This window comes from Salvelinus namaycush, chromosome 22, assembly GCF_016432855.1.
Source record: "Salvelinus namaycush isolate Seneca chromosome 22, SaNama_1.0, whole genome shotgun sequence".
Lineage (NCBI taxonomy): Eukaryota > Metazoa > Chordata > Actinopteri > Salmoniformes > Salmonidae > Salvelinus > Salvelinus namaycush.
This window is the reverse complement of record NC_052328.1, coordinates 29,012,145-29,036,852: the sequence shown is the minus strand read 5'-3', so window position 1 is coordinate 29,036,852 and position 24,708 is coordinate 29,012,145. Positions and strand designations below refer to the sequence as shown.

General features: G+C 44.1%; 1 protein-coding gene across 1 annotated transcript; it reads right to left on the bottom strand.

Moving 5' to 3' along the window:
• Window positions 1–4,999: 4,999 nt before the first annotated feature.
• LOC120017723 (leucine zipper putative tumor suppressor 2 homolog) lies at window positions 5,000–16,486 on the bottom strand. Its single transcript, XM_038960671.1, has 7 exons — window positions 16,183–16,486; window positions 15,393–15,807; window positions 11,097–11,831; window positions 9,981–10,103; window positions 8,935–9,081; window positions 8,293–8,823; window positions 5,000–7,947 (listed from the first exon to the last, which is right to left on the bottom strand). The coding sequence occupies exons 1-7, from the start codon at window positions 16,383–16,385 to the stop codon at window positions 7,660–7,662; spliced, it is 2,442 nt and encodes an 813-aa protein (XP_038816599.1). The 5' UTR covers window positions 16,386–16,486; the 3' UTR covers window positions 5,000–7,659.
• Window positions 16,487–24,708: the final 8,222 nt, after the last annotated feature.

The window sequence follows — 24,708 nt, the reverse complement described above, 5'->3', positions numbered from 1 at the left end:
GTATCCAGCGTTATGAGATTTATAGTCCAGATTAAGCCTCTGTATTATGTCAAAAGTCATCGTTGTAGTTTAATAGATGTCTAGTACATTGGTACAAAATTCAGCTCTGTTTAAAGTAGTGTTTCTGGCCTGTTTAAAACTGTTTCTGGCCAACAGAGCCATGTTTCTGGATCAGGCTTGATGACATGCTTGTGGACTGAGCCTGTGAAGACGTGTAGGAGTTGGAGAACCTAAATGTTAAATGCAGGATATGAGGACCAGTGGCATGGCTTAAACTAGGACTGGGGTGAGAGAAGGTAGGAGAGAGGGGCTGGGTAGAGAGAAGGTATGAGAGAGGGGCTGGGTAGAGAGAAGGTAGGAGAGAGGGGCTGGGTAGAGAGAAGGTAGGAGAGAGGGGCTGGGTAGAGAGAAGGTATGAGAGAGGGGCTGGGTAGAGAGAAGGTAGGAGAGAGGGGCTAGGGCTGGGTGAGAGAAGTTGGGGGTAGAGAGAAGGTAGGAGAGAGGGGCTGGTGAGAGAAGTTGGGGGTAGGAGAGGGGCTGGGGTGAGAGAAGTTGGGGGTAGAGAGAAGGTAGGAGGGGCTGGGGTGAGAGAAGTTGGGGGTAGCGAGAAGGTAGGAGAGGGGCTAGGGTAAGAGAAGGTAGGAGAGAGGGGCTAGGGTTGGGGTAAGAGAAGTTGGGGGTAGCTAGAAGGTAGGAGAGGGGCTGGGGTGAGAGAAGGTAGGAGAGAGGGGCTAGGGTTGGGGTAAGAGAAGTTGGGGGTAGCGAGAAGGTAGGAGAGGGGCTGGGGTGAGAGAAGTTGGGGGTAGCGAGAAGGTAGGAGAGGGGCTGGGGTGAGAGAAGTTGAGGGGTAGAGAGAAGGTAGGAGAGGGGCTGGGGTGAGAGAAGGTAGGAGAGTGGCTGGGGTGAGAGAGAAGGGAGGAGAGAGGGGCTGGGTTGAGAAGTTTGGGGTAGAGGGGCTGGGGTGAGAAGGTAGGAGAGGGGCTGGGGTGAGAAGGGGGTAGAGAGAAGGTAGGAGATAGGGGCTAGGGCTGGGGTGAGAGAAGTTGGGGGTAGCGAGAAGGTAGGAGAGGGGCTGGGGTGAGAGAAGTTGGAGGTAAGAGAGAAGGTAGGAGAGGTGCTAGGGCTGGGGTAAGAGAAGTTGGGGGTAGAGAGAAGGTAGGAGAGAGGGGCTGGGGTGAGAGAAGGTAGGAGAGGGGCTAGGACTGGGGTGAGAGGGTGGGAGACGGACTGTGTGGGTCTGGTGCAGGGAGTGGGGCTAAGGCTGGGAAAGATTGGCTAGAGCTGGGATAGATCCATGGAAAAGAGGGACTACATGGGTCTGGGAAGGACTGATGCCAGGTCAAAGGCTAAGTTTAGGTTCCTAACTCCAAAGAATCACCAGTGTAGTACATTACGCATAGTGCCTTTTACATTTATGAGACAAAGAGAGATGCTTACATATGACTTGCTGGAGTGTCTGGCTGCTGTATAATGTTCAAAGGCAGTATGGTGAAATAAGCTTCTGTTTTATACATTTAGTTGATGCATACTACGCACGTAACTAGCATGTAATCAGGTGCATCTATAATGCCTTTTGATCATCATACAAATTGATCACAGTAAATGTTCATTTTATTTACACTTTACACAGTCTTCCTGTGTCTCTGGATCGTGTTCTGTCGTTAATGGAAGTAGTTCAGTTATCAACTGATAAATGTGAATCCTAACTTCCACTTAAGTCACATTTTTACTAAGGCCGGGATTCGTCCAAAGGCGCATTGTGCACTGCACAGTGCACCATCTCGCCTTTTATATAGATATGCTCTAGTCGTGCATTAATATCAATGGCAGAGAGTGAAAATGTGTTAGGATTCGCCCCGAAAAGCCTTCTTCACTTCAGCCAGTTGCAACATATATATATATATATATATATATATATATATATATATATATATATATATATATATATATATATATATAGTGGGGCAAAAAACGTATTTAGTCAGCCACCAATTGTGCAAGTTCTCCCACTTAAAAAGATGAGAGAGGCCTGTAATTTTCATCATAGGTACACTTCAACTATGACAGACAAAATGAGAAAAAGAAATCCAGAAAATCACATTGTAGGATTTTTAATGAATTTATTTGCAAATTATGGTGGAAAATAAGTATTTGGTCACCTACAAACAAGCAAGATTTCTGGCTCTCACAGACCTGTAACTTCTTCTTTAAGAGGCTCCTCTGTCCTCCACTCGTTACCTGTATTAATGGCAACTGTTTGAACTTGTTATCAGTATAAAAGACACCTGTCCACAACCTCAAACAGTCACACTCCAAACTCCACTATGGCCAAGACCAAAGAGCTGTCAAAGGACACCAGAAACAAAATTGTAGACCTGCATCAGGCTGGGAAGACTGAATCTGCAATAGGTAAGCAGCTTGGTTTGAAGAAATCAACTGTGGGAGCAATTATTAGGAAATGGAAGACATACAAGACCACTGATAATCTCCCTCGATCTGGGGCTCCACGCAAGATCTCACCCCGTGGGGTCAAAATGATCACAAGAACGGTGAGCAGAAATCCCAGAACCACACAGGGGGACCTAGTGAATGACCTGCAGAGAGCTGGGACCAAAGTAACAAAGCCTACCATCAGTAACGCACTACGCCACCAGGGACTCAAATCCTGCAGTGCCCGACGTGTCCCCCTGCTTAAGCAAGTACATGTCCAGGCCCGTCTGAAGTTTGCTAGAGAGCATTTGGATGATCCAGAAGAAGATTGGGAGAATGTCATATGGTCAGATGAAACCAAAATATAACTTTTTGGTAAAAACTCAACTCGTCGTGTTTGGAGGACAAAGAATGCTGAGTTGCATCCAAAGAACACCATACCTACTGTGAAGCATGGGGGTGGAAATATCATGCTTTGGGGCTGTTTTTCTGCAAAGGGACCAGGACGACTGATCAGTGTAAAGGAAAGAATGAATGGGGCCATGTATCGTGAGATTTTGAGTGAAAACCTCCTTCCATCAGCAAGGGCATTGAAGATGAAACATGGCTGGGTCTTTCAGCATGACAATGATCCCAAACACACCGCCCGGGCAACGAAGGAGTGGCTTCGTAAGAAGCATTTCAAGGTCCTGGAGTGGCCTAGCCAGTCTCCAGATCTCAACCCCATAGAAAATCTTTGGAGGGAGTTGAAAGTCTGTGTTGCCCAGCAACAGCCCCAAAACATCACTGCTCTAGAGGAGATCTGCATGGAGGAATGGGCCAAAATACCAGCAACAGTGTGTGAAAACCTTGTGAAGACTTACAGAAAACGTTTGACCTCTGTCATTGCCAAAAAAGGGTATATAACAAAGTATTGAGATAAACTTTTCTTATTGACCAAATACTTATTTTCCACCATATAAATTAAATTCATAAAAAATCCTACAATGTGATTTTCTGGATTTTTTTTCTCATTATGTCTGTCTTATTTGAAGTGTACCTATGATGAAAATTACAGGCCTCTCTCATCTTTTTAAGTGGGAGAACTTGCACAATTGGTGGCTGACTTTGCCCCACTGTATATACACACACACACACACACACACACACACACACACACACACACACACACACACACACATATATATATATATATATATGTATATGTATGTGTACCAATGCACCACAGGGAATTCCAACAACCATGGGGACATTGTGTATCTTTTCATAAAAAGTCATTTTGTCGAAGAAATTTACAGCATGAAAATATACATGAATGACTACAAACACCACAGATTAATAAACAAAACACTAAATACACAAATATATAATTGTATATTTATGCACACTAAGGAAGAAAACAAACAAGACTAATAAACAAACGCGTTGCTTTGGTCTAGACGCAGTGGCTACATTTGAAATATATATTTTGTCTGCGTAAAGGACTAGAATGTCGTTCGTTGTTAGACATTTACACAGCAAATGGTTATTATGGGATACTGAAAAACAGTGAGAGATGTGAAAAGGGTTCACTACACCTGTGCTACTTATTCCACTTGTGTTAAAATCATGCTACAGAGGATATGATGGAGGTATCTGTTTCTATGTGATGAACACACATTAAATATTATTTGGATTAAATGCTTTGTGTTAACACATGTAGTCTGAAGATGCCAAACACAACAAATTATGAAGATATGTGACATGAATGATGATGACAGCCAAATGAAAGATCAATCTCATTGAACAATGATGACCATTAACGTGCTGACCAATGTAAACCTTGGCTAAAAGCTGGATATTTCCCAAATTTTTGTATATACACTGAACAAAAATATAAATGGAACATGTAAAGTGTTGGTCCCCCCCAAAAAATCACACATTTTCCATATGCACAAAAAGCTTATTTCTCTCAAATTTGTTTACATCCCTGTTAGTGAGCATTTCTCCTTTGCTAAAATAATCCAACCACTTTACAGGTATGGCATAAAAAGAAGCTGATTAAACAGGATTATTACACAGGTGCACCTTGTGCTGGGGACAATAAAAGGCCACTTTAAAATGTGCAGTTTTGTCACACAACACAATGCCACAGATGTGTCAGGTTTTGAGGGAGCGTGCAATTGGCAGCTGACTGCAGGAATGTCCACCAGAGCTGTTGCCAGATAATTAAATGTTTATTTGTCTACCATAATCCACCTCCCACGTTGTTTTAGAGAATTTTGCAGTACGTCCAACCGGTCTCAGAACCGCAGACCATGTGTAACCACGCCAGCCCAGGACCTCCACATCTGGCTTCTTCACCTGTGAGATTGTCTGGGGGGTATTTATGTCATTAATAAAGCTCTTTTGTGGGGAAAAAATTGTCTGGGTCTGGCTCCCCAGTGGGTGGGCCTATGCCCTCCAAGGCCCACCCATGGCTGCACCTGTGCCCAGTCATGTGGAATCCATAGATTATGGCCTAATTTATTTATTTCAATTGACTGATTTCCTTATATGAACGGTAACTCAGTAAAATCTTTGAAATTGTTGCATGTTGCGTTTATATTACAGTAAGTTGAATCAAAATGCAGCTTGGTCAACAAAAAATTATTGAGTTTGTAAAATATGATGTAAAAAATGATTTTTAATGCATGCAATAGATCACTCCACTCTTTCTAGACATTTTCCAATTCTTATTGATCATCTCATTGGGATATGTGTGGTCCTGCAAAGATATATAAAAATCTTTATTATACTTTGTATATTAAACCCACAATGGTACCGGTTTTACCACAAAATATCTTCAGGCGCTATATAAAAAATATACACATCATCATCATAGATCATATTGATTTTTATTTTATCTGTTAAGAATTTTTTTTATATACTTTGTTTTACTCTGTAATACAAAAGATCACACCTCTAGTTGAATCCATTCTTATGAGAAAGCACAACTGAAGACCACCTTATTAATTCATGGTTCCCAGCATAGACATAGAATTACATTATAGTAAGTATATTTCTATGGTTCCCAGTGGCTGCCAATATGTTGACCAGAGATTTCAGTCCCATCCCCCTTGGAGCTCCCAAGGCAATAACATAACCAGTGTAACAGTTCCATAATGACCGGGGTGTCATGCCTTAGGCTACTCTATCATGCAATGTCCAGCACAAACCCCTACATTATCTGGACCGACTCTGACAGACAGGGAAAGACATGCAATCATGCCACCCACATTATCTACATGTCAGTGAGGGAGTCTCACAGTCATGGACAGGAAGACTAGGAAGTGTTATTTGTTTTTTTTGAGTGAGGGAGGGAGAGGGGGGGGTCTAGTAATACTCGGAAGAGTATTCACAGTCCAGAGTGTGTGACAGTGAGAGAGGACAAGGGAGGGAGGTCTACAGTACAGTTTGGCATTGATGTTTTGTTGCTTTCACTGTGATACCATCAGGGAAAGTGCCACCAAAGGCTTCCTGATCCACGACCCCTGACCTCACGGATCCAAGAAGGCTCCATAACAGTCCCAGCAGCCGATGCAGCATCAATATCTTTGACGGGCAGCTTTAGTTTTAACCAATAAATGTTTGTTTTTTCCTTTGATATGAAAATCTGTGCTAGTTAACAGGAAAGAGAGAGAGATTTGTTTCTTCCTTTGATATGAGAGCGAGATCTCCCAAGCTGCACTCTCTCTTATTGCTACATGCTTCTATCTCTTCTGTGTCCATACAAAGAGGTCAACTACATGAGAAAGACAGAACAGTCACGTCCAGAACTGAAAAGAGCATTATGAGTTTTTGTGCACAATGATCCCAGGTATTCTCTTGGTGTAGCCTAGTTTGTGTCTTAGCCGGTGTTGATAACTGAATGGTTGACACCTACTATGTGCAAAGAGTCCTTATACATTCCATTAAAATACTCCAGTGTTTCTGTAACTCAGAAAAGACCAGGCTGTAGCTTAAAATTGCTACGTCTAGATCAGTTGATGATCCATTGAATAGTGTATATGTAACATGAGAAGACATTGTAAAAGTGGGACTTTTGCTCTGAGTCCTGTGGACAAACGTAAACACAGTCGAGGGGTGATGTCATCTTTATTGTGATGTCATCATTATGTGCTGGTCGTCAGATAGTCACCCCTGTGTGCTATATACAGATATGATTTCACTTGATCTGAGATCTGTGCCCTTTTTCTGCGACTCCCATTGCTTTCAATACCCTGATTTGAGCAAGGTTTGAGTGATGCCTGCTTGTTTCTCAAGTCAAAAGTCATAGTATACGTCCCATAGAGTGCTGGTACTATAGCTGGGAAATCAAACCCATGTGAGAAGGCAATGAGGATGTGTTGGTCTGAGGGTGAATCTCAATCTGGAAAGGAAGCCACTTTAAACTGTTGAGATACACCCTAAACTTCTTTCAAGTCCGAATGACGAAGTGATGGAGTCCTTTCTGACTGCAGGTAGTCAGCTGTTCCTGTGAGGGCCTAGAGGAGGGTGCATCCCAGTGTCTAGTACAGTAAATCAACCCTGAGACAGAGATGCTCCCTTAATGTCCATGCCAGCATACACACTTAGAAAAAAGGGTTCCAAAAGTATACTTCGGCTGTCCCAATGGGGGAACCCTTTTTGGTTTGAGGTTCTGCCTGGAACCAAAAGGGTTCTATCTGGAACCAAAACTAGTTATTCAAAGGGTTATCCTATGGGAACAGACAAAGAACCCGTTTAGGTTCTAGATAGCACATTCTTTCCCAAGAGTGTAGAGAAGTAAAGAGTGCTGGTACTGTGGTTAGGGGAGTAAGTCCAGGTACACCCTCTGTAGTCTGGATGCAAATTTAAAACGGTAACCTGTTCTCTATCCAAAATAAGTGCACTACATAGCGAATAGGGTTCCATTTTGGACGCAGACCTCTCAGTAGCAGTGATGGGGAAATCAGATCAAATCAGGGTGCTGGTACTAATTGTCATGGGAGCGAGAGGACACTGGGGTTAGACAACGCCCTGTCTGGTCTCTAAATCTCACTGGGGTTAGACAACGCCCTGTCTGGTCTCTAAATCTCACTGGGGTTAGACTACGCCCTGTCTGGTCTCTAAATCTCACTGGGGTTAGACTACGCCCTGTCTGGTCTCTAAATCTCACTGGGGTTAGACAACGCCCCTGTCTGGTCTCTAAATCTCACTGGGGCAAGAGGACACCCTTGTATGGTCCCTCTAGATCTCAGTAGCGGCGATCTCCTCGAAGTGGATGTCGTTGCTGCCGCTGTGGATGTCGTAGTCCTCTACATCTCTGTTCTCCAGCTCTAGACTGAGCTCTCTCATCACTCTCTCCAGATCTCTGTTCCTCCTGTACATCTGGATGTAGTTCTGCTGCAGCTGCTTCTGGTAGCGGATCACCTTTTCCTTTTCCTGCTGCCAGACCCTCCTCTCCTCCTCAAATCCGCCCAGCTGCTCCTCACTGCTCCTCCTCTCGTACATCAGCTCTGCCCTCAGCCTCTCCACCTGACACACAACACATGGATTGATTGGTTGATTAACTGATTAATGGAAGTTATTTGATAATTTCAAAATCCATATGAAGTTGTTCTATCACAATGTTAAAACAATACACAACAGAGCAGTATAAGTATTATTCAAGCACTATTCTGCAATGAAAATGGTAAAAAAATTATTGAAACAAGGTCGGTCATTGTTTTTTCAAGTGTGTGGTTTTAACATGTATTACAGTACAGGTTTTACTGTCTGAACACCAATAGAGAAACCACAGAAACTAGTGCAATGGTGTGAGGGTTGGGGGTTCATATGAGACTGAAAGAAAGTATAAACATCGTTGTTGTTGGAGCTCACCTGTTGCCTGAGTCCCAGCACAGCTTCAGCACTCTGCCTCTGAGCCTTGGTCTCATCACTCTCCCCTCCCCAACCCAGCCTCCCCTCCTCCGCATCTCGGTACCCCACAGAGGGGCTGAGGCCCTCCCTTCCACCCCCCACACCCCCACGCCCCTGGGGGAGGGGCAGGCTCATACATTGGCCCTTAGTGGCTAGTGCCTGGCCTCCAGGAAGATAACCTCCTTCCTGATTGGCCAGGGTATCTCGGAGGCGGGCCAACTCTTCGTCCAAGCGTCCGACTTTCTCGCGGAGCAGCTCGGCTTCGCTCTTCCTGCGCTGGAGCTCATTCTCGCAGACCTCCAGCTCCAGGGAGCGTGTTCGTAGGGCCGACCCAGCCTCCTGGGTCGTAGCCTGGCTGTTCTGGAGATCGGACCTGACCTCTCTCAACTGGGACTTCAGGACCACCAGCTCCCCGCCCTTCTGGCTCAGCTCTGACTGGCTCTCCTTCAGTTGCTGTTTCAAAAGGGAGATCTCACCTGATTTCTGACACACCTGGGGAGGGAAGGAAGGAGGAAATGAGGGAGAATAAATATTTTATGAATATTGAGATCACTTACTTTGAAATGGTGTACATGAATCAACCCTAATGTCTGACCCACCCACCTCCCACTTGGTCTCTTCTAGGCGTGGTCCCAGCTGGGTCTGCTCTCTCTGTATAGAGGCACACCTCCTCTCCAGCTCTTCCCTGTTCTGCAGCAGAGAGGAGAAGTCCTCCTGAAGCTTCTTCTTCTCTTGCTGCAGTTGGAACACCTGAAATAAAGACACAGACAGTTACATGCTGACCACACCGCTCACGTCGCGTTTGCGAGCATTGCAAAATAAATTGTAACATACATGTTATTCAATTATTGCACCCACACTGCTCGCGTGCGCCATTGAGCGTCTGCGTTGGCAAGCGCTAATATAGAAGTCAGTTCTATTTGTGACGCTGAATGGAGTGCAAGTCCTGCCTCTCCCATCTCCTCATTGGTTTATAGAAGCAGATACCCACGTGCCATCTCCTCATTGGTTATGCCCACGTGGGTGATTGAAAGATGAACTGAGTTCGGTCGGTCATCGTGGTAACTATGGAAGTTAGATGCCAATCGCCATATAAAGTCCAAAGAAGAAAAAGCCTGGAAGGAGGAGGGATGACTAGAAACGATTCGGTTGACCGTTTTATGTGTGGATTAATTTTCGGAGTAGAGGACCTTGTGCATTTCAGGTAAGATAGCAACTCAACGTTTATATCCCAGGACAAATTAGCTAGCAACAGCAAGCTAGCTAAATAGGACAAATTAGCTAGCATTTGCAAGCTAGCTAGCTAAATTGCCATAAATGTTTAATGCTTTTCAACCTGTCCCCAAATTAATATAATTGGTTCAGAGTTTGTTTTGATATTTCAACCTGCGTGTCGGGATCGCGTTTGGTGTGGGGAACAAAATCAATTTGCGCACAATGGTGCACGTGCGCGGCCTGTTTGGGTACGGTGTTAGGGTGACATTTTGACAGTCCGAAAATGAAGAGACGCTACCGAAACAGAAGTAACATATCATACAGTAATAAACAATAATAATAATAGCTTTTTATGTAACTTGCAACAATACCTGTCACACAAAGAAGGGCCCTGCTTCTCAAACTAAGTTGACTGAAGTATCTCTCTCTGTTACCTGTAGCTGTAAGGCCTGTTGTACTCTCTGGGCCTTCTGTGAAGCCTGTTTCATCTTAGAGGAACAGCTCTGTCTCAGCTCTTCCAGCTCTCTCTCACAGCGAAGCTGCTTCTTCTCGTATACCTACAGGACAGGAGGTCAGGGGTTAGACGTCACAGTTTAGAGGTTACATACAGTTACCACATCCAGAGGTCAAACTGTGAACCAGCACTAGTATGGCTCAAAAGTATACACTGAACAAAAATATAAATGTAACATGTAATGTGTTGTTGCCATGTTTCATGAGCTGAAATAAAAGATCCCAGACATTTTCCATACGCACAAAAAGCTTATTTTTTCGCAAATGATGTGCACAAATGTATTTACATCCCTGTTAGTGAGCATTTCTCCTTTGCCAAGTTAATCCATCCACCTGACAGGTGTGGCATATCAAGAAGCTGATAAAATAACATGATCATTACACAGGTGCTCCTTGTGCTGGGTACAATAAAAAAACACTCTAAAATATGCAGTTTTGTCACACAACACAATGCCACAGATGTCTCAAGTTTTGAGGGAGCGTGCAATTGGCATGCTGACTGCAGGAATGTCCACCAGAGCTGTTGCCAGACAATCTAATGTTCATAAGCCACCTCCCACATCGTTTTAGTGAATTTGGCAGTACGGCCAACAGGCCTCACAACCGCAGACCATGTTTAACCACGCCAGCCCAGGACCTCCACATACGCTTCTTCACCTGCGGGATCGTCTGAAACCAGCCACCCAGACAGCTAATGAAACTGAGGAGTATTTCTGTCTGTAATAAAGCCCTTTTGTGGGAAAAACTAATTCTGATTGGCTGGGCCTGGCTCCCAAGTGGGTGGGCCTAGGCCTTCCCAGGCCAATCCCTGGCTGCGCCCCTGCCCAGTCATGTGAAATCCATAGATTAGGGCGTAATTTATTTATTTAAATATCAACTGTATCATTGAAATTGTAGCATGTTTCATTTATATTTTCGTTCAGTATATATGGAATAATTGAGCTTAGTAATAGAACCAGCAGAAATGACAGAAACAAACATTTTAATCATATTGCTCCTCGAGGAAACACTTTAGGCCTGCTTAAATCCCCTCTCACCTGACAGATGGCGGCCTCGTTCTCGTCCAGGTTCTCTCTGAGTTGCTGCAGCTCCAGGTCTCTCTCCCTCAACTTCTCCTCCAGCTCCCTAACCACCCCCTCGTAACCCTCCAAGGTCGGGGGCGAGCGCCCACACGACCCGCTGTCCGACAGGGGCTGGCCTCGCCCACTCAGCGACCCTGTGCTCTTACTGGACGACGACCGCCCGCTGTCCGAGTTTGAGTGACCGTGGGAGGTAGAGTGGGCGTGACCTCCGTTTATCCCCGAACCTCCGTTTGTGGTGGTGGTTCTCCCAGGCTCCGGGCCCACCCCGGACCCCACAGACCCTGAACCCGACCCGGAGGCCTCGCTATTGGCCAGGCTGCTGTGGGTGGGCAGGCTGGACAGGGAGTTACGGCCAGAGTCTGACATGGAGCAGGAATGGCTGCTGCGAGCGTTGCGTCCTCCGCTGTATGAGTTCCTCTTGCTATCTGAGGAAGAGGACGAGCCGACCAGAGGTACAACGTTCCCGTAGCTCCCCGTGCCATTGACCACATTATTGAACACGGTATTCACGTTATTGACCACTGTATTTCCGTTATTCCCGTTGATAGACAGGGGCAGGAGGAGGTTGAGGGTGCCTTGGCTCTCAGAGAGGTTGCCCCCTGGTCTCGGGGAGAGGTACTGCACTGAGTGGCGGTTCTTCGGGACCACCGGTTTGAACGCGGTGGGACGGATCAGAATCTTCTCCATGTTCTGCAATGGAAGACAGTATTTGTTAATGAAGACAGTATTTGTTAATGAAGACAGTATTTGTTAATGAAGACATTATTTGTTAATGGGAGACAGTATTTGTTAATGAAAACACTATTTGTTAATGAAGATAGTATTTGTTAATGGAAGATAGTATTTGTTAATGAAGACATTATTTGTTAATGAAGACAGTATTTGTTAATGAAGACAGTATTTGTTAATGAAGACAGTATTTGTTAATGAAGACAGTATTTGTTAATGAAGACAGTATTTGTTAATGAAGACAGTATTAGTTAATGAAGACATTCTTTGTTAATGAAGACATTCTTTGTTAATGAAGACAGTATTTGTTAATGAAGACAGTATTTGTTAATGAAGACAGTATTTGTTAATGAAGACAGTATTTGTTAATGAAGACAGTATTTGTTAATGAAGACAGTATTTGTTAATGAAGACAGTATTTGTTAATGAAGACAGTATTTGTTAATGAAGACATTATTTGTTAATGAAGACAGTATTTGTTAATGAAGACAGTATTTGTTAATGAAGACAGTATTTGTTAATGAAGACAGTATTTGTTAACGAAGACAGTATTTGTTAACGAAGACAGTATTTGTTAATGAAGACATTATTTGTTAATGAAGACAGTATTTGTTAATGAAGACAGTATTTGTTAATGAAGACAGTATTTGTTAATGAAGACAGTATTTGTTAATGAAGACAGTATTTGTTAATGAAGACAGTATTTGTTAATGAAGACAGTAATAGTTAATGAAGACAGTATTTGTTAATGAAGACAGTATTTGTTAATGAAGACAGTATTAGTTAATGAAGACATTATTTCTTAATGAAGACATTATTTGTTAATGAAGACAGTATTTGTTAATGAAGACATAATTTGTTAATGAAGACAGTATTAGTTAATGAAGACAGTATTTGTTAATGAAGACAGTATTTGTTAATGAAGACAGTATTAGTTAATGAAGACATTATTTGTTAATGAAGACATTATTTGTTAATGAAGACAGTATTTGTTAATGAAGACAGTATTTGTTAATGAAGACAGTATTTGTTAATGAAGACAGTATTAGTTAATGAAGACAGTATTAGTTAATGAAGACATTATTTGTTAATGAAGACAGTATTTGTTAATGAAGACAGTATTTGTTAATGAAGACAGTATTTGTTAATGAAGACATTATTTGTTAATGAAGACAGTATTTGTTAATGAAGACATTATTTGTTAATGAAGACAGTATTTGTTAATGAAGACATTATTTGTTAATGAAGACAGTATTTGTTAATGAAGACAGTATTTGTTAATGAAGACAGTATTAGTTAATGATTTCACGATCGTCTTGTGAAGAGCGTGAGGACCAACATGCAGCGCGTGGAAAATACAACTTCTTTTTATTTTGAAGAAGGTAAAACGAAACAAAACAATTACAAACTAACAAAACAACAAACGACCGTGAAGCTACAAAACGAAAGTGCACACACAAGCTACTAACGTTTAGACATAGACAATTCCCCACAACAAACTAAAGCCTATGGCTACCTTAAATATGGCTCCCAATCAGAGACAACAGAAACCAGCTGTCTCTAATTGGGAACCCATTCAGGCAACCATAGACTTTCCTAGACAACTACACACAACATAGACACAGCTAGACAACTATACTAAACATAAACCCAACTACTCTAAATAAACCCCCTAAACCTTACAACCACCCTGGACACTACAAAACCCACATAAATTACCCATGTCACACCCTGACCTAACTAAAATAATAAAGAAAACAAAGAATACTAAGGCCAGGGCGTGACAAATGAAGACATTATTTGTTAATGAAGACATTATTTGTTAATGAAGACAGTATTTGTTAATGAAGACAGTATTTGTTAATGAAGACAGTATTTGTTAATGAAGACAGTATTTGTTAATGAAGACAGTATTAGTTAATAAAGACATTATTTGTTAATGAAGACAGCATTTGTTAATGAAGACAGTATTTGTTAATGAAGACATTATTTGTTAATGAAGACATTATTTGTTAATGAAGACAGTATTAGTTAATGAAGACATTATTTGTTAATGAAGACATTATTTGTTAATGAAGACAGTATTTGTTAATGAAGACAGTATTTGTTAATGAAGACAGTATTTGTTAATGAAGACAGTATTAGTTAATGAAGACATTATTTGTTAATGAAGACAGTATTTGTTAATGAAGACAGTATTTGTTAATGGAAGACAGTATTTGTTAATGAAGACATTATTTGTTAATGAAGACAGTATTTGTTAATGAAGACAGTATTTGTTAATGGTTCCTGTTGTTCGTATCAAGTGCATTTCCAGAAAACTCACTTTAATACATCTTAACATTGTTGTTGTTAACGATAAATAATGAATTATTATCATGTTCATGATTTTCCTTATTGCCTGATATCAAAATCAATTGAATCTAGACAAGACCCTCTCAATCCTGTAGTATCATAGCTCCGACCAACACTTTACTGGCATTACCTTGTTAAATAAAGGGAAAGAAATATAAAAGAAACTGACGTTGGTGATTTATACCAGCAGTGTTAATTCCTGGTCTCCTCCCATTGAAGACAGGCACACTGATAGGACGGAAGGTCATTCTGAAAGCTCTGATTGGCTTCATTAATAGTCACAGGTTTCCAGTACGCAGCTTTTCTAATGATTTTGAGTATGTCACGACATAAGAGAGGGGGTGGGAGAGAAAGAGACGGGGGGCGGAGAGGGTGGGGAGAGGAAGAGAAAGATGGAGGGACGGAGAGCGAGAGGTAGGGACGGATCAAGAGAAGGAGGAGAGAGAGAGACAGAGAAAGGTGGAAGGACGGAGAGCGAGAGGTAGGAGAGCGAGAGGTAGGGACGGATCAAGAGAAGGAGGAGAGAGAGAGACGGGGGGGGGGCGGAGAGCGAGAGGTAGGGATGGATCAAGAGAAGGAGGAGAGAGAGAGGTAGGGACGGATCAAGAGAAGGAGGAGAGAGAGAGACAGAGAATGACAGCTCTCTACACAGGTTTGGTAAGCGGTTTTCTTCATGGTTTCCCTCAGCCCTCATTGAGTGCGTCAGAGAATATAAGATAGCTCTGACATTGATTATAAGACGCGAGGTGACTGACTGTTAAAATATGTGATTATGGTTCCCGCTCTATAAATAGAAATGAATAGCCAATCAGACAGCAGAGAGGATCTAAGGTAAAACATGTCGCATAGTAGCACCTCACCACCGGTGCTGCTTATTAGCTGGGAGTAGTTGGTTAATAGTGAGGTACTGAAACGTTCACCATTATATAGAAGTATTATTAGCTAGCTAGACTCTATGTTCTGTATATGAGGTTAGTGAGGATTTTACAAGTCAAACTTACAACTGAGAAAGAAAGAAAAGTATACTAATGATAGTGGGCATTACCAACAGGAAGCTGGGATGGTCATTTCTTGACTATATAGTTAATATAGGACTTATTAGGGATACACAGATACCACAAGCTCGGAAACCACTTGACATTTTGGGAATCCCCCTCCGAAACTCACCTTCTCCAGTTTTCCCGACACAGGGATGAGTTTGGGCGGAGGACCGCCGATATTCCCGTTGAGACCTCGGTTATCCCTCTGCTCCTCCAAGTCGCTACACGGACTCCCCACCGTCACCACATGGTTATCATTCTGGTCTCCTACAGTCACTACCTCCTCACTCACAAACCCATAGTTCCCATTCCCTCCACTACCACCACCACCTCCAGCCACACACCCAGCTCCGCCAGCAGAGTTACCCGCTCGGGGCTGCTTCTTGGTGGGCAGTGGCGGCGGCTGGAGCTTGGTGGGCTGGAGCTGGGTCTGGTTGTTGATGACCAGTAGTTGTTCCAGGGAGCTCCCGCTGCGCAGGGTGTGGCTATCACCCTGGAGCCTGAAACAATTGGTGGTTGGGGTGTTACGGCGTGGCTTAGTGCTGAAATAAAAATTATTAGCATTTAGAATAATGATTGATAAGAATTACAGCACACAGCACTTTTCCAGTAGCTCTTTTCCATAGTAAGGGAATAATCACTAGGATGGCCCCAGGTCTGTTTGTGCTCTTGTTTGGTATGACAATCCCATAAGGAGTTGGCAAGAGAGCAGAAACAAGGCAAAAGACTGGCATCCAGGCTAGAAAATCACCTTGTCCACAACCAATATAGTCTGAGTGCCAGATCTGTTTGTGCTACCATGCCAACTCCTTGTCACTTATTCTCAAGCCATGTTTGTCTTAACCAGGACACCAATAGAGCTGGCAAGGGCATGAACAGAGTGGCACCCGGGCTACGACCAATGAGTAGCACCCTACCTGAACTCTCTGGCAGCCCGGCAGTGTCGCTGCTCCTGATGGGTCCGGCCAGAGATGAGGCTGCTGACGGAGCCCATGGTGGCTCCGGGGACAAAGGGGCCACAGGGCCCTCCGACGACAGGGGAGAGGGTGACGATATGGAGGCTGGTGGGAGGCTTGGGGTGGTCAGTCACAGACACAGGCAGGGTCTGAACCAGAGCCATGTTACCTGGACAACACCAGACATACACCCAACACACTCTGCAGAGAGAGAGAGAGAGTGAGAGAGAGACAGTAACACAATTAGACCCAACCCAATGAAGAGAAAACTAAAATATATTTACACATTGGAAAGAATTAACACAAAAACTGAGCAAACTAGAATGCTATTTGGCCCTAAACAGAGAGTACACAGTGGCAGAATACCTGACCACTGTGACTGACCAATTATTAATGAAAGCTTTGACTATGTACAGACTCAGTGAGCATAGCCTTGCTATTGAGAAAGGCCGCTGTAGGCAGACCTGGCTCTCAAGAGAAGACAGGGTTTTTGACCATGATAGATCGTTGGTGATGTGGACACCAAGGAGTAGACCTCAGATCGCCTTTTCCTGTAGTCCACGGTCAGCTCTTTTGTCTTGCTCACATCGAGGGAGAGGCTGTTGTCCTGGCACCATACTGCCAGTTCTCTGACCTCCTCCCTATAGGCTGTCTCATCGTTGTCGGTGATCAGGCCTACCAATGTTGTGTCATCAGCAAACTTAATGATGGTGTTGGAGTCGTGTTTGGCCACTCAGTCGTGGGTGAACAGGGAGTACACGAGGGGACTAAGTACACACCCCTAAGGGGCCCCAGTGTTGAGGATCTGCGTGGCAGACGTGTTGTTGCCTACCCTTACCACCTGGGGCCGGCCCGTCAGGAAGTCCAGGATATCGTTGCAGAGGGAGGTGTTTAGTCCTAGGGTCCTTAGCTTAGTGATGAGCTTCATGGGTACTATGGTGTTGAATGCTAAGCTGTAGTCAATGAACAGCATTCTCACATAGGTGTTCCTTTTGTCCAGGTGGGAAAGGGCAGTGTGGAGTGCAATTGAGATTGTGTCATCTGTGGATCTGTTGGTTGTGGTATGCGAATTGGAGTGGGTCTAGGGTATCCGTGAGGATGCCTTTTATGTGAGCCATGACCAGTCTTTCAAAGCACTTTATTGGCTACTGTGAGTGTGAGTGCTACGGGGCGGTAATCATTTAGGCAGGTTACCTTTGCTTCCTTGGGCACAGGGACTATGGTGGTCTGCTTGAAACATGTAGGTATTACAGATTCAGTCAAGGAGAGGTTGAAAATGTCAGTGAAGACACTAGCCAGTTGGTCGGCGCATGCTTTGAGTACACATCCTGGTAATCCATCTGGCCCCGCGGCTTTGTGAATGTTGACCTGCTTAAAGGTCTAGCTCACATCGGCTACCGAGAGCGTTATCATACAGTCATCCAGAACAGCTGGTGCTCTCGTGCATGCTTCAGTGTTGCTTGCCTCGAAGCGAGCATAGATGCATTTAGCTCGCCTGGTAGGCTCGAGTCACTGGGCAGCTTGCGTCTGGGTTTCCCTTTGTAGTCCGTAATAGTTTCCAAGCTCTGCCACATCCGACGAGCATCAGAGCAGGTGTAGTAGGATTCAATCTTAATCCTGTATTGATGCTTTGCTTGTTTGATGGTTCGTCTGAGGGCATAGCGGGATTTCTTATAGGCATCCGAATTAGTGTCCTACTCCTTGAAAGCGGCAGCTCTAGCCTTTAGCTCGATGCGGATGTTGCCTGTAATCCATGGCTTCTGGTTGGGATATGTACGTACGGTTACTGTGGGGATGACGTTGTCGATGCACTTATTGATGAAGCTGATGACTGAGGTTGTATACTCCTCAATGCCATTGGATGAATTCCGGAACATATTCCAGTCTGTACTAGCAAAACAGTCCTGTAGCGTAGCATCCTTGTCATCTGACCACTTCTGTATTGAGCGAGTCACTTGTACTTCCTGCTTGAGTTTTTGCTTGTAAGCAGGATTCAGGACGAAATAATTATTGTCAGATTTGCCAAATGCATTCCTATTTTCCTCCGTCTTTTTTTCACGCAAATGGCAGGGATCTGGGCCTGTTCCCGGGAGAGCAGTATATCTTTCTCGTCAAACTTGTTGAAGGAATAAGCTTCTACCAGTTCGTGGTGAGTAATAGCTGTTCTGATGTCTAGAAGTTATTTTCGGTCATAAGAGACGGTACCAGAAACATTATGTACAAAATAAGTTAAAAAATAAGTTACAAACAACGCAAAAAAACTAACAAAATAGCACAATTGGTTACGAGCATGTAAAACGCCAGCGTTCCTCTTCGGCGCCATCATCACTCAGGTTGTTGTCATTGATGATCTTTTTGGCCTTCCTGTGACATCGGGAGCTGTAGGTGTCCTGGAGGGCAGGTAGTTTGACCCCGGTGACGCGTTGTGCAGGTATGAGGGTGACTGTGTGCTGAGTGAGTGTGTGTGTGTGAGAAGTTGACCACTTCCCAGGCCAGAATCATCATGGATCACATCCTCCTTTCACCTTCAGCCCCCCACCCCTCTCCTCACCCCCAGCCCAGCCAAGGTCTACTCTGCCTGAAATAATGGCATTAGAGGACCCTCCAGGACGGTGGGTGCCCCCCCCTACCCTAACCCTGTGACCCCAGCAGGAGTGGGCCGTAGCTGGGCAGACTCCCTCCTCTCCCCCTTGACCTCCAGGGGCCCGGTTTTGTTCCTGCTACTCTGGGATACAAATCCCCAGAGCTAATTTCTCTCTGATGTTGTTCACCGATTATTTCTAAAGTTATTGAAGTAACTCCTCCTCCTCCCTCACACACACATTCCCCGCTCCATTCTCCTTCACTAGTTAGACCGAGCTAAAATACACTTCACCTTCTCTTCTCCAAATCATGCTGAGAAAGTGTGTTTGTTGTCTGAGCTCTACTTTGCCTCAGATGCAGTGAGGGTAATTAGCAGAGGATGATTTGGAAGAATGCCACAAAAACACTGCAGAAGTATCTTGTTCTTTGGAAGCTTATGTAAATAAGTTTTGAAAAACTTTAAAGTATGACAATGCCTTAAACAGAAAATGCTTTAAACTGTAACAAAGTGCCTAACGAGCTTGTCTGGTGATGCAACTCCATTCCCCATCTTTGAATAGCATCTGACGAATGACTGAAGAGATGTAAAAGAGGAATGAGGCTCCAGATAACTCTCTCTTTCTGATATCTAGTAGATGAGACTGAGGGGTAGTGGTGTGACCGAGGATCTTTACCTCTACCTCTACCCAGATAGGATCAGTCACTGGGAAGTACATGATAAATCTGTTAATAACTCCAGGGTTGCCACAGGGAGGAAAGGATTATTACGGATATCTGAGTCACCTCTGGGATTTTACAGAATCTCTACAGACTTCCGGAATGTCTATGGTGCTCCAGAGAGAAAGAAAGGGTGGAAAAGCCAGGTATTCCAATCAAGAGGCACAGCAGAGATCCCAAATCTCTTGGGAATGAGGACACTTGAGACTTAATCCTGTTTGGTTAGTGTTTGGTGTGCATACAGATATTGAGCATCATGGGTAAGAGGGGTTTTCAAGGAATGGCCATCTCCTGTCTCTGTACGCACATACACTGAGTGTACAAAACATTATGAACACCTTCCTAATATTGAGTTGCACCCCCTTTTTCCTCAGAACAGCCTTAATTTGTTGGGGCATGTACGCTACAAAATGTCAAAAGTATTCTACAGGGACGCTGGCCCATGTTGACTCCAATCCTTCCCACAGTTGTGTCAAGTTGGCTGGATGTCCTTTGGTTGGTGGACCATTCTTGATACACATGGGAAACTGTTCAGCGTAAAAAACCCAGCAGCGTTGCAGTTCTTGACACACTCAAACCAGTGCGCCTGGCACCTACTACCATAACCTGTTCAAAGGTTATTTTGGCAGTTACTTGTACGTTTGATCATGCTAATAAAAATCTTTAACAATTCAAGAAAAGTATGTACACATATAATATATTATTTATGTACCTGCTGAGGGGAGGACGGCTCATAATAATGGCCGGAACGGAGCGAATGGAATGACATCAAACCATGTGTTTGATGTATTTGATACCATTCCACTGATTCTACTCCAGCCATTACCACGAGTCTTTCCTCCCCAATTAAGATACCACCAAGCTCCTGTGCTCTGTACTGCCTTAGTAATCATGATTCATGACATGTCATATCAAAAGTCCCTTCCAATAACCAAGTTCTCCCTAGTTGCTGTAGGGTGTCTGGCCATTTGGCTGAAGAATGCTCTCCTTCCCTCCCTGATCTTCTGTCTAGCAACAAGGATAGATAGAGTTGCAGAGAGCAGTAAATGTCAAGTAACTTACTTCAGCATGGAGCCAACACAATGTTTCCGTCTTTTACCTCTTCTCCTCCCTCCACTCATTCCTCTTTCCTGTCCATGTTTATTTTCTGCCACATCCTCTTCCTCCCTTTCTCCCTAAATTTTTTCCTGTTCTGGATTATCACTCCACCGCACTCCTGTCTTTCCTCCTGTCCCTTCCCTCTCCAACCCCATTTCCACACCGCTCCATTTCGATGTATCATTTCCCTTACTAAGCCACCATAGCGTGACGGAACCATGGCAAAGCAACCGTGAGCAACAGGTGTAGGATATCAATCTGATTACAGTAGGAATCCAGTAGGGCTACAAAGGTCAAAAGTGACAATATTAATTTCACAGAACTCATGGGCATTGAGCAAGTGCATAAGCTTTTTGTCCTTACAGCAGCTTAGGGTTAGGGTAACAGTTAGGGTTTGTGGTGAAAATCACACCTGTGGAACGGCAGGTAGCCTAGCGGTTAAGAGCGTTGGGCCAATAACTGAAAAGTTGCTGGTTCGAATCCCTGAGCTGACAAGGTGCAAAATCTGTTGATGTGCCCTCAAGCAAAGCACTTAACCCTAATTGCTCCTGTAAGATGCTCTGGATAAGAGCGTCTGATAAATGAGTAAAATCTACAAACAATGCTTGCCCATATGGTGACTGTCATACTTCCCTCCTCTCTAGCATGGCTAAAGTGACGACAGTTGGATCTAGGTCACAACAACGGCAAAGAAACATCCCCACACACGCGCTTCAAATCAACATTTATTGGACACATACACATATTTAACAGATGTTATTGCGGGTATAGCGAAATGCTTGTGTTCCTAGCTCCAAGTATGCAGTAACACACACAGCTGCAGAAGCATTGTCTCCGTTTATCAGATAAGATTGTGTTGTCTGGAGGCAGAAATGCACGCACGCACACAAGTGTTACGACATGGATGTATAATTGATGTAAGGAGGGATTTACGTTTCAGGAATACAGCTTAATTATGGGTCTCTCTGTTGATTAACGCAAAGACACATGCACACGAACACACACACACACTTGAACACTTAAAGCTGCAATATGTACAATTTTGGAATGGAAGTTATAGATCTGTCGTTCTCATTGAAAGCAGGTCTAAGAAGTGGTAGATCTGTTCTATGTGCGCTATTTCTATGGTTCCTGGTCTTAAGTTTCGTTTTTTTCGTCTTCTACTTTTGGTTTTGTACACCAGCTTCAAACAGCAGAAAATACAATATTATTGGTTATTGAAAAGATATTTCACAGCGGTTGATTCTCTACACTATAGTTGCTGGTTTTGTCACATAAACTGAAATTAGGCGAACTATTAGAATTTTAACAACCAGGAAATGGCGGAGCGATTACTGCATAGTGCACCTTTAAAATAGATCAATTCTAAACTGACTATAGAGATCCCAATAATACACTGTCACAGTTAACGATATCAGACAGACATATAAATGAGCAGAGAGGTTTAACACAGAGAAGAGAGAAGGGATAAGAGAGATAGAGAGATAGAGAAGAGAGAGAGAAAGAGAGATAGAGAAGAGAGAAGGGATAAGAGAGATAGAGAGATAGAGAAGAGAGAGAGAAAGAGAGCGAGAGAAGCAAGATAGTTAGTGAGTAACTCACTGACTGACTGAGTGACTGGCTGACTCTCTGACTCACTGACTGACTGAGTGACTGGCTGACTCTCTGACTCACTGACTGACTGAGTGACTGGCTGACTCTCTGACTCACTGACTGACTGAGTGACTGACTGACTCTCTGACTCACTGACTGGCTGAGTGACTGGCTGACTCTGACTCGCTGACTGACTGAGTGACTGGCTGACTCTCTGACTCGCTGACTGACTGAGTGACTGGCTGACTCTCTGACTCGCTGACTGGCTGAGTGACTGGCTGACTCTCTGACTCGCTGACTGACTGAGTGACTGGCTGACTCTCTGACTCGCTGACTGGCTAAGAGAAACAGAGATATAGGAAAAGAATGAGTGAGTCATGTTAAAGTTTAAACCATACCTAATAAGGAGCCATGTCCATTGGTCACGCATCCACTGAAACTTTACATTCAAATCTCAGACGGGTTGAAACAGATACTGTTACTTTAACTCTTTAACAAAGAGAGATCTCCTTTCATGCCTGTCCAAAAGCTTGGAGGTTATTGCCCTTACATTCCTCCACAGAGACTGTCTGTCTGATGTCTCTGTCACCTTCCCTCACATGGCTTTTAGACCTGTAGCGCGTGTGTGTCCACTCCTTACTAGCTTATGGCTCCTGAGCGGCGCACTGGTCTAAGGCACTCTGGTTCGATCCTGGGCTGTATCACAACCGGACGTGATCGGGAGTCCCATAGGGCGGAGCAAAATTGGTCCTGCGTCGTCCGGGTTAGGGGCGGGTTTGGCCGGGGTAGGCCGTCATTGTAAATTAAAATTTGTTCTTAACTGACTTGCCTAGTTAAATAGAAAAATTAAATAAAAAATAGCCTCTATGGCTGCCAGTCGGTTTCTGTGTTTGCCAATTGTTCCTAGTACGTAAAAAGTACGTAGCTTTGCTGAATGAATCAGTCTGCCACCAGGTTACTAACCCACTACATTAAAGTCCAGCTTGTGAACACTGGATATAGTCAGATGAAACCAGCTAGTGAACGCTGCCTGTAGTCAGATGAAACCAGCTAGTGAACGCTGGATGTAGTCAGATGAAACCAGCTAGTGAACGCTGGATGTAGTCAGATGAAACCAGCTAGTGAACGCTGCCTGTAGTCAGATGAAACCAGCTAGTGAACGCTGCCTGTAGTCAGATGAAACCAGCTAGTGAACGCTGTCTGTAGTCAGATGAAACCAGCTAGTGAACCCTTCCTGTAGTCAGATGAAACCAGCTAGTGAACGCTGCCTGTAGTCAGATGAAACCAGCTAGTGAACGCTGCCTGTAGTCAGATGAAACCAGCTAGTGAACACTGCCTGTAGTCAGATGAAACCAGCTAGTGAACACTGCCTGTAGTCAGATGAAACCAGCTAGTGAACACTGCCTGTAGTCAGATGAAACCAGCTAGTGAACGCTGCCTGTAGTCAGATGAAACCAGCTAGTGAACACTGGATATAGTCAGATGAAACCAGCTAGTGAACACTGGATATAGTCAGATGAAACCAGCTAGTGAACGCTGCCTGTAGTCAGATGAAACCAGCTAGTGAACCCTTCCTGTAGTCAGATGAAACCAGCTAGTGAACGCTGGATATAGTCAGATGAAACCAGCTAGTGAATGTTGCCTGTAGTCAGATGAAACCAGCTAGTGAACACTGGATATAGTCAGATGAAACCAGCTAGTGAACGCTGCCTGTAGTCAGATGAAACTAGCTAGTGAACGCTGGATATAGTCAGATGAAACCAGCTAGTGAACGCTGGATATAGTCAGATGAAACCAGCTAGTGAACGCTGCCTGTAGTCAGATGAAACCAGCTAGTGAACGCTGGATATAGTCAGATGAAACCAGCTAGTGAACGCTGCCTGTAGTCAGATGAAACTAGCTAGTGAACGCTGCCTGTAGTCAGATGAAACTAGCTAGTGAACGCTGCCTGTAGTCAGATGAAACTAGCTAGTGAACGCTACCTGTAGTCAGATGAAACCAGCTAGTGAACACTGCCTGTAGTCAGATGAAACCAGCTAGTGAACGCTGCCTGTAGTCAGATGAAACCAGCTAGTGAACGCTGCCTGTAGTCAGATGAAACCAGCTAGTGAACGCTGCCTGTAGTCAGATGAAACCAGCTAGTGAACACTGCCTGTAGTCAGATGAAACCAGCTAGTGAACGCTGCCTGTAGTCAGATGAAACCAGCTAGTGAACGCTGCCTGTAGTCAGATGAAACTAGCTAGTGAACGCTGCCTGTAGTCAGATGAAACCAGCTAGTGAACGCTGCCTGTAGTCAGATGAAACCAGCTAGTGAACGCTGCCTGTAGTCAGATGAAACCAGCTAGTGAACACTGCCTGTAGTCAGATGAAACCAGCTAGTGAACGCTGCCTGTAGTCAGATGAAACCAGCTAGTGAACACTGCCTGTAGTCAGATGAAACCAGCTAGTGAACGCTGCCTGTAGTCAGATGAAACCAGCTAGTGAACACTGCCTGT

Coding starts and splice junctions, on each gene's coding strand:
- LOC120017723 (XM_038960671.1), bottom strand. CDS start 16,385: ATGGCTCTGGTTCAGACCCTGCCTGTGTCTGTGACTGACCACCCCAAG. Junction 11,832..15,392: donor TGTCGGGAAAACTGGAGAAG/GTGAGTTTCGGA, acceptor CTTCCATTGCAG/AACATGGAGAAGATTCTGAT. Junction 7,948..8,292: donor TGCTGGGACTCAGGCAACAG/GTGAGCTCCAAC, acceptor GTTGTGTGTCAG/GTGGAGAGGCTGAGGGCAGA.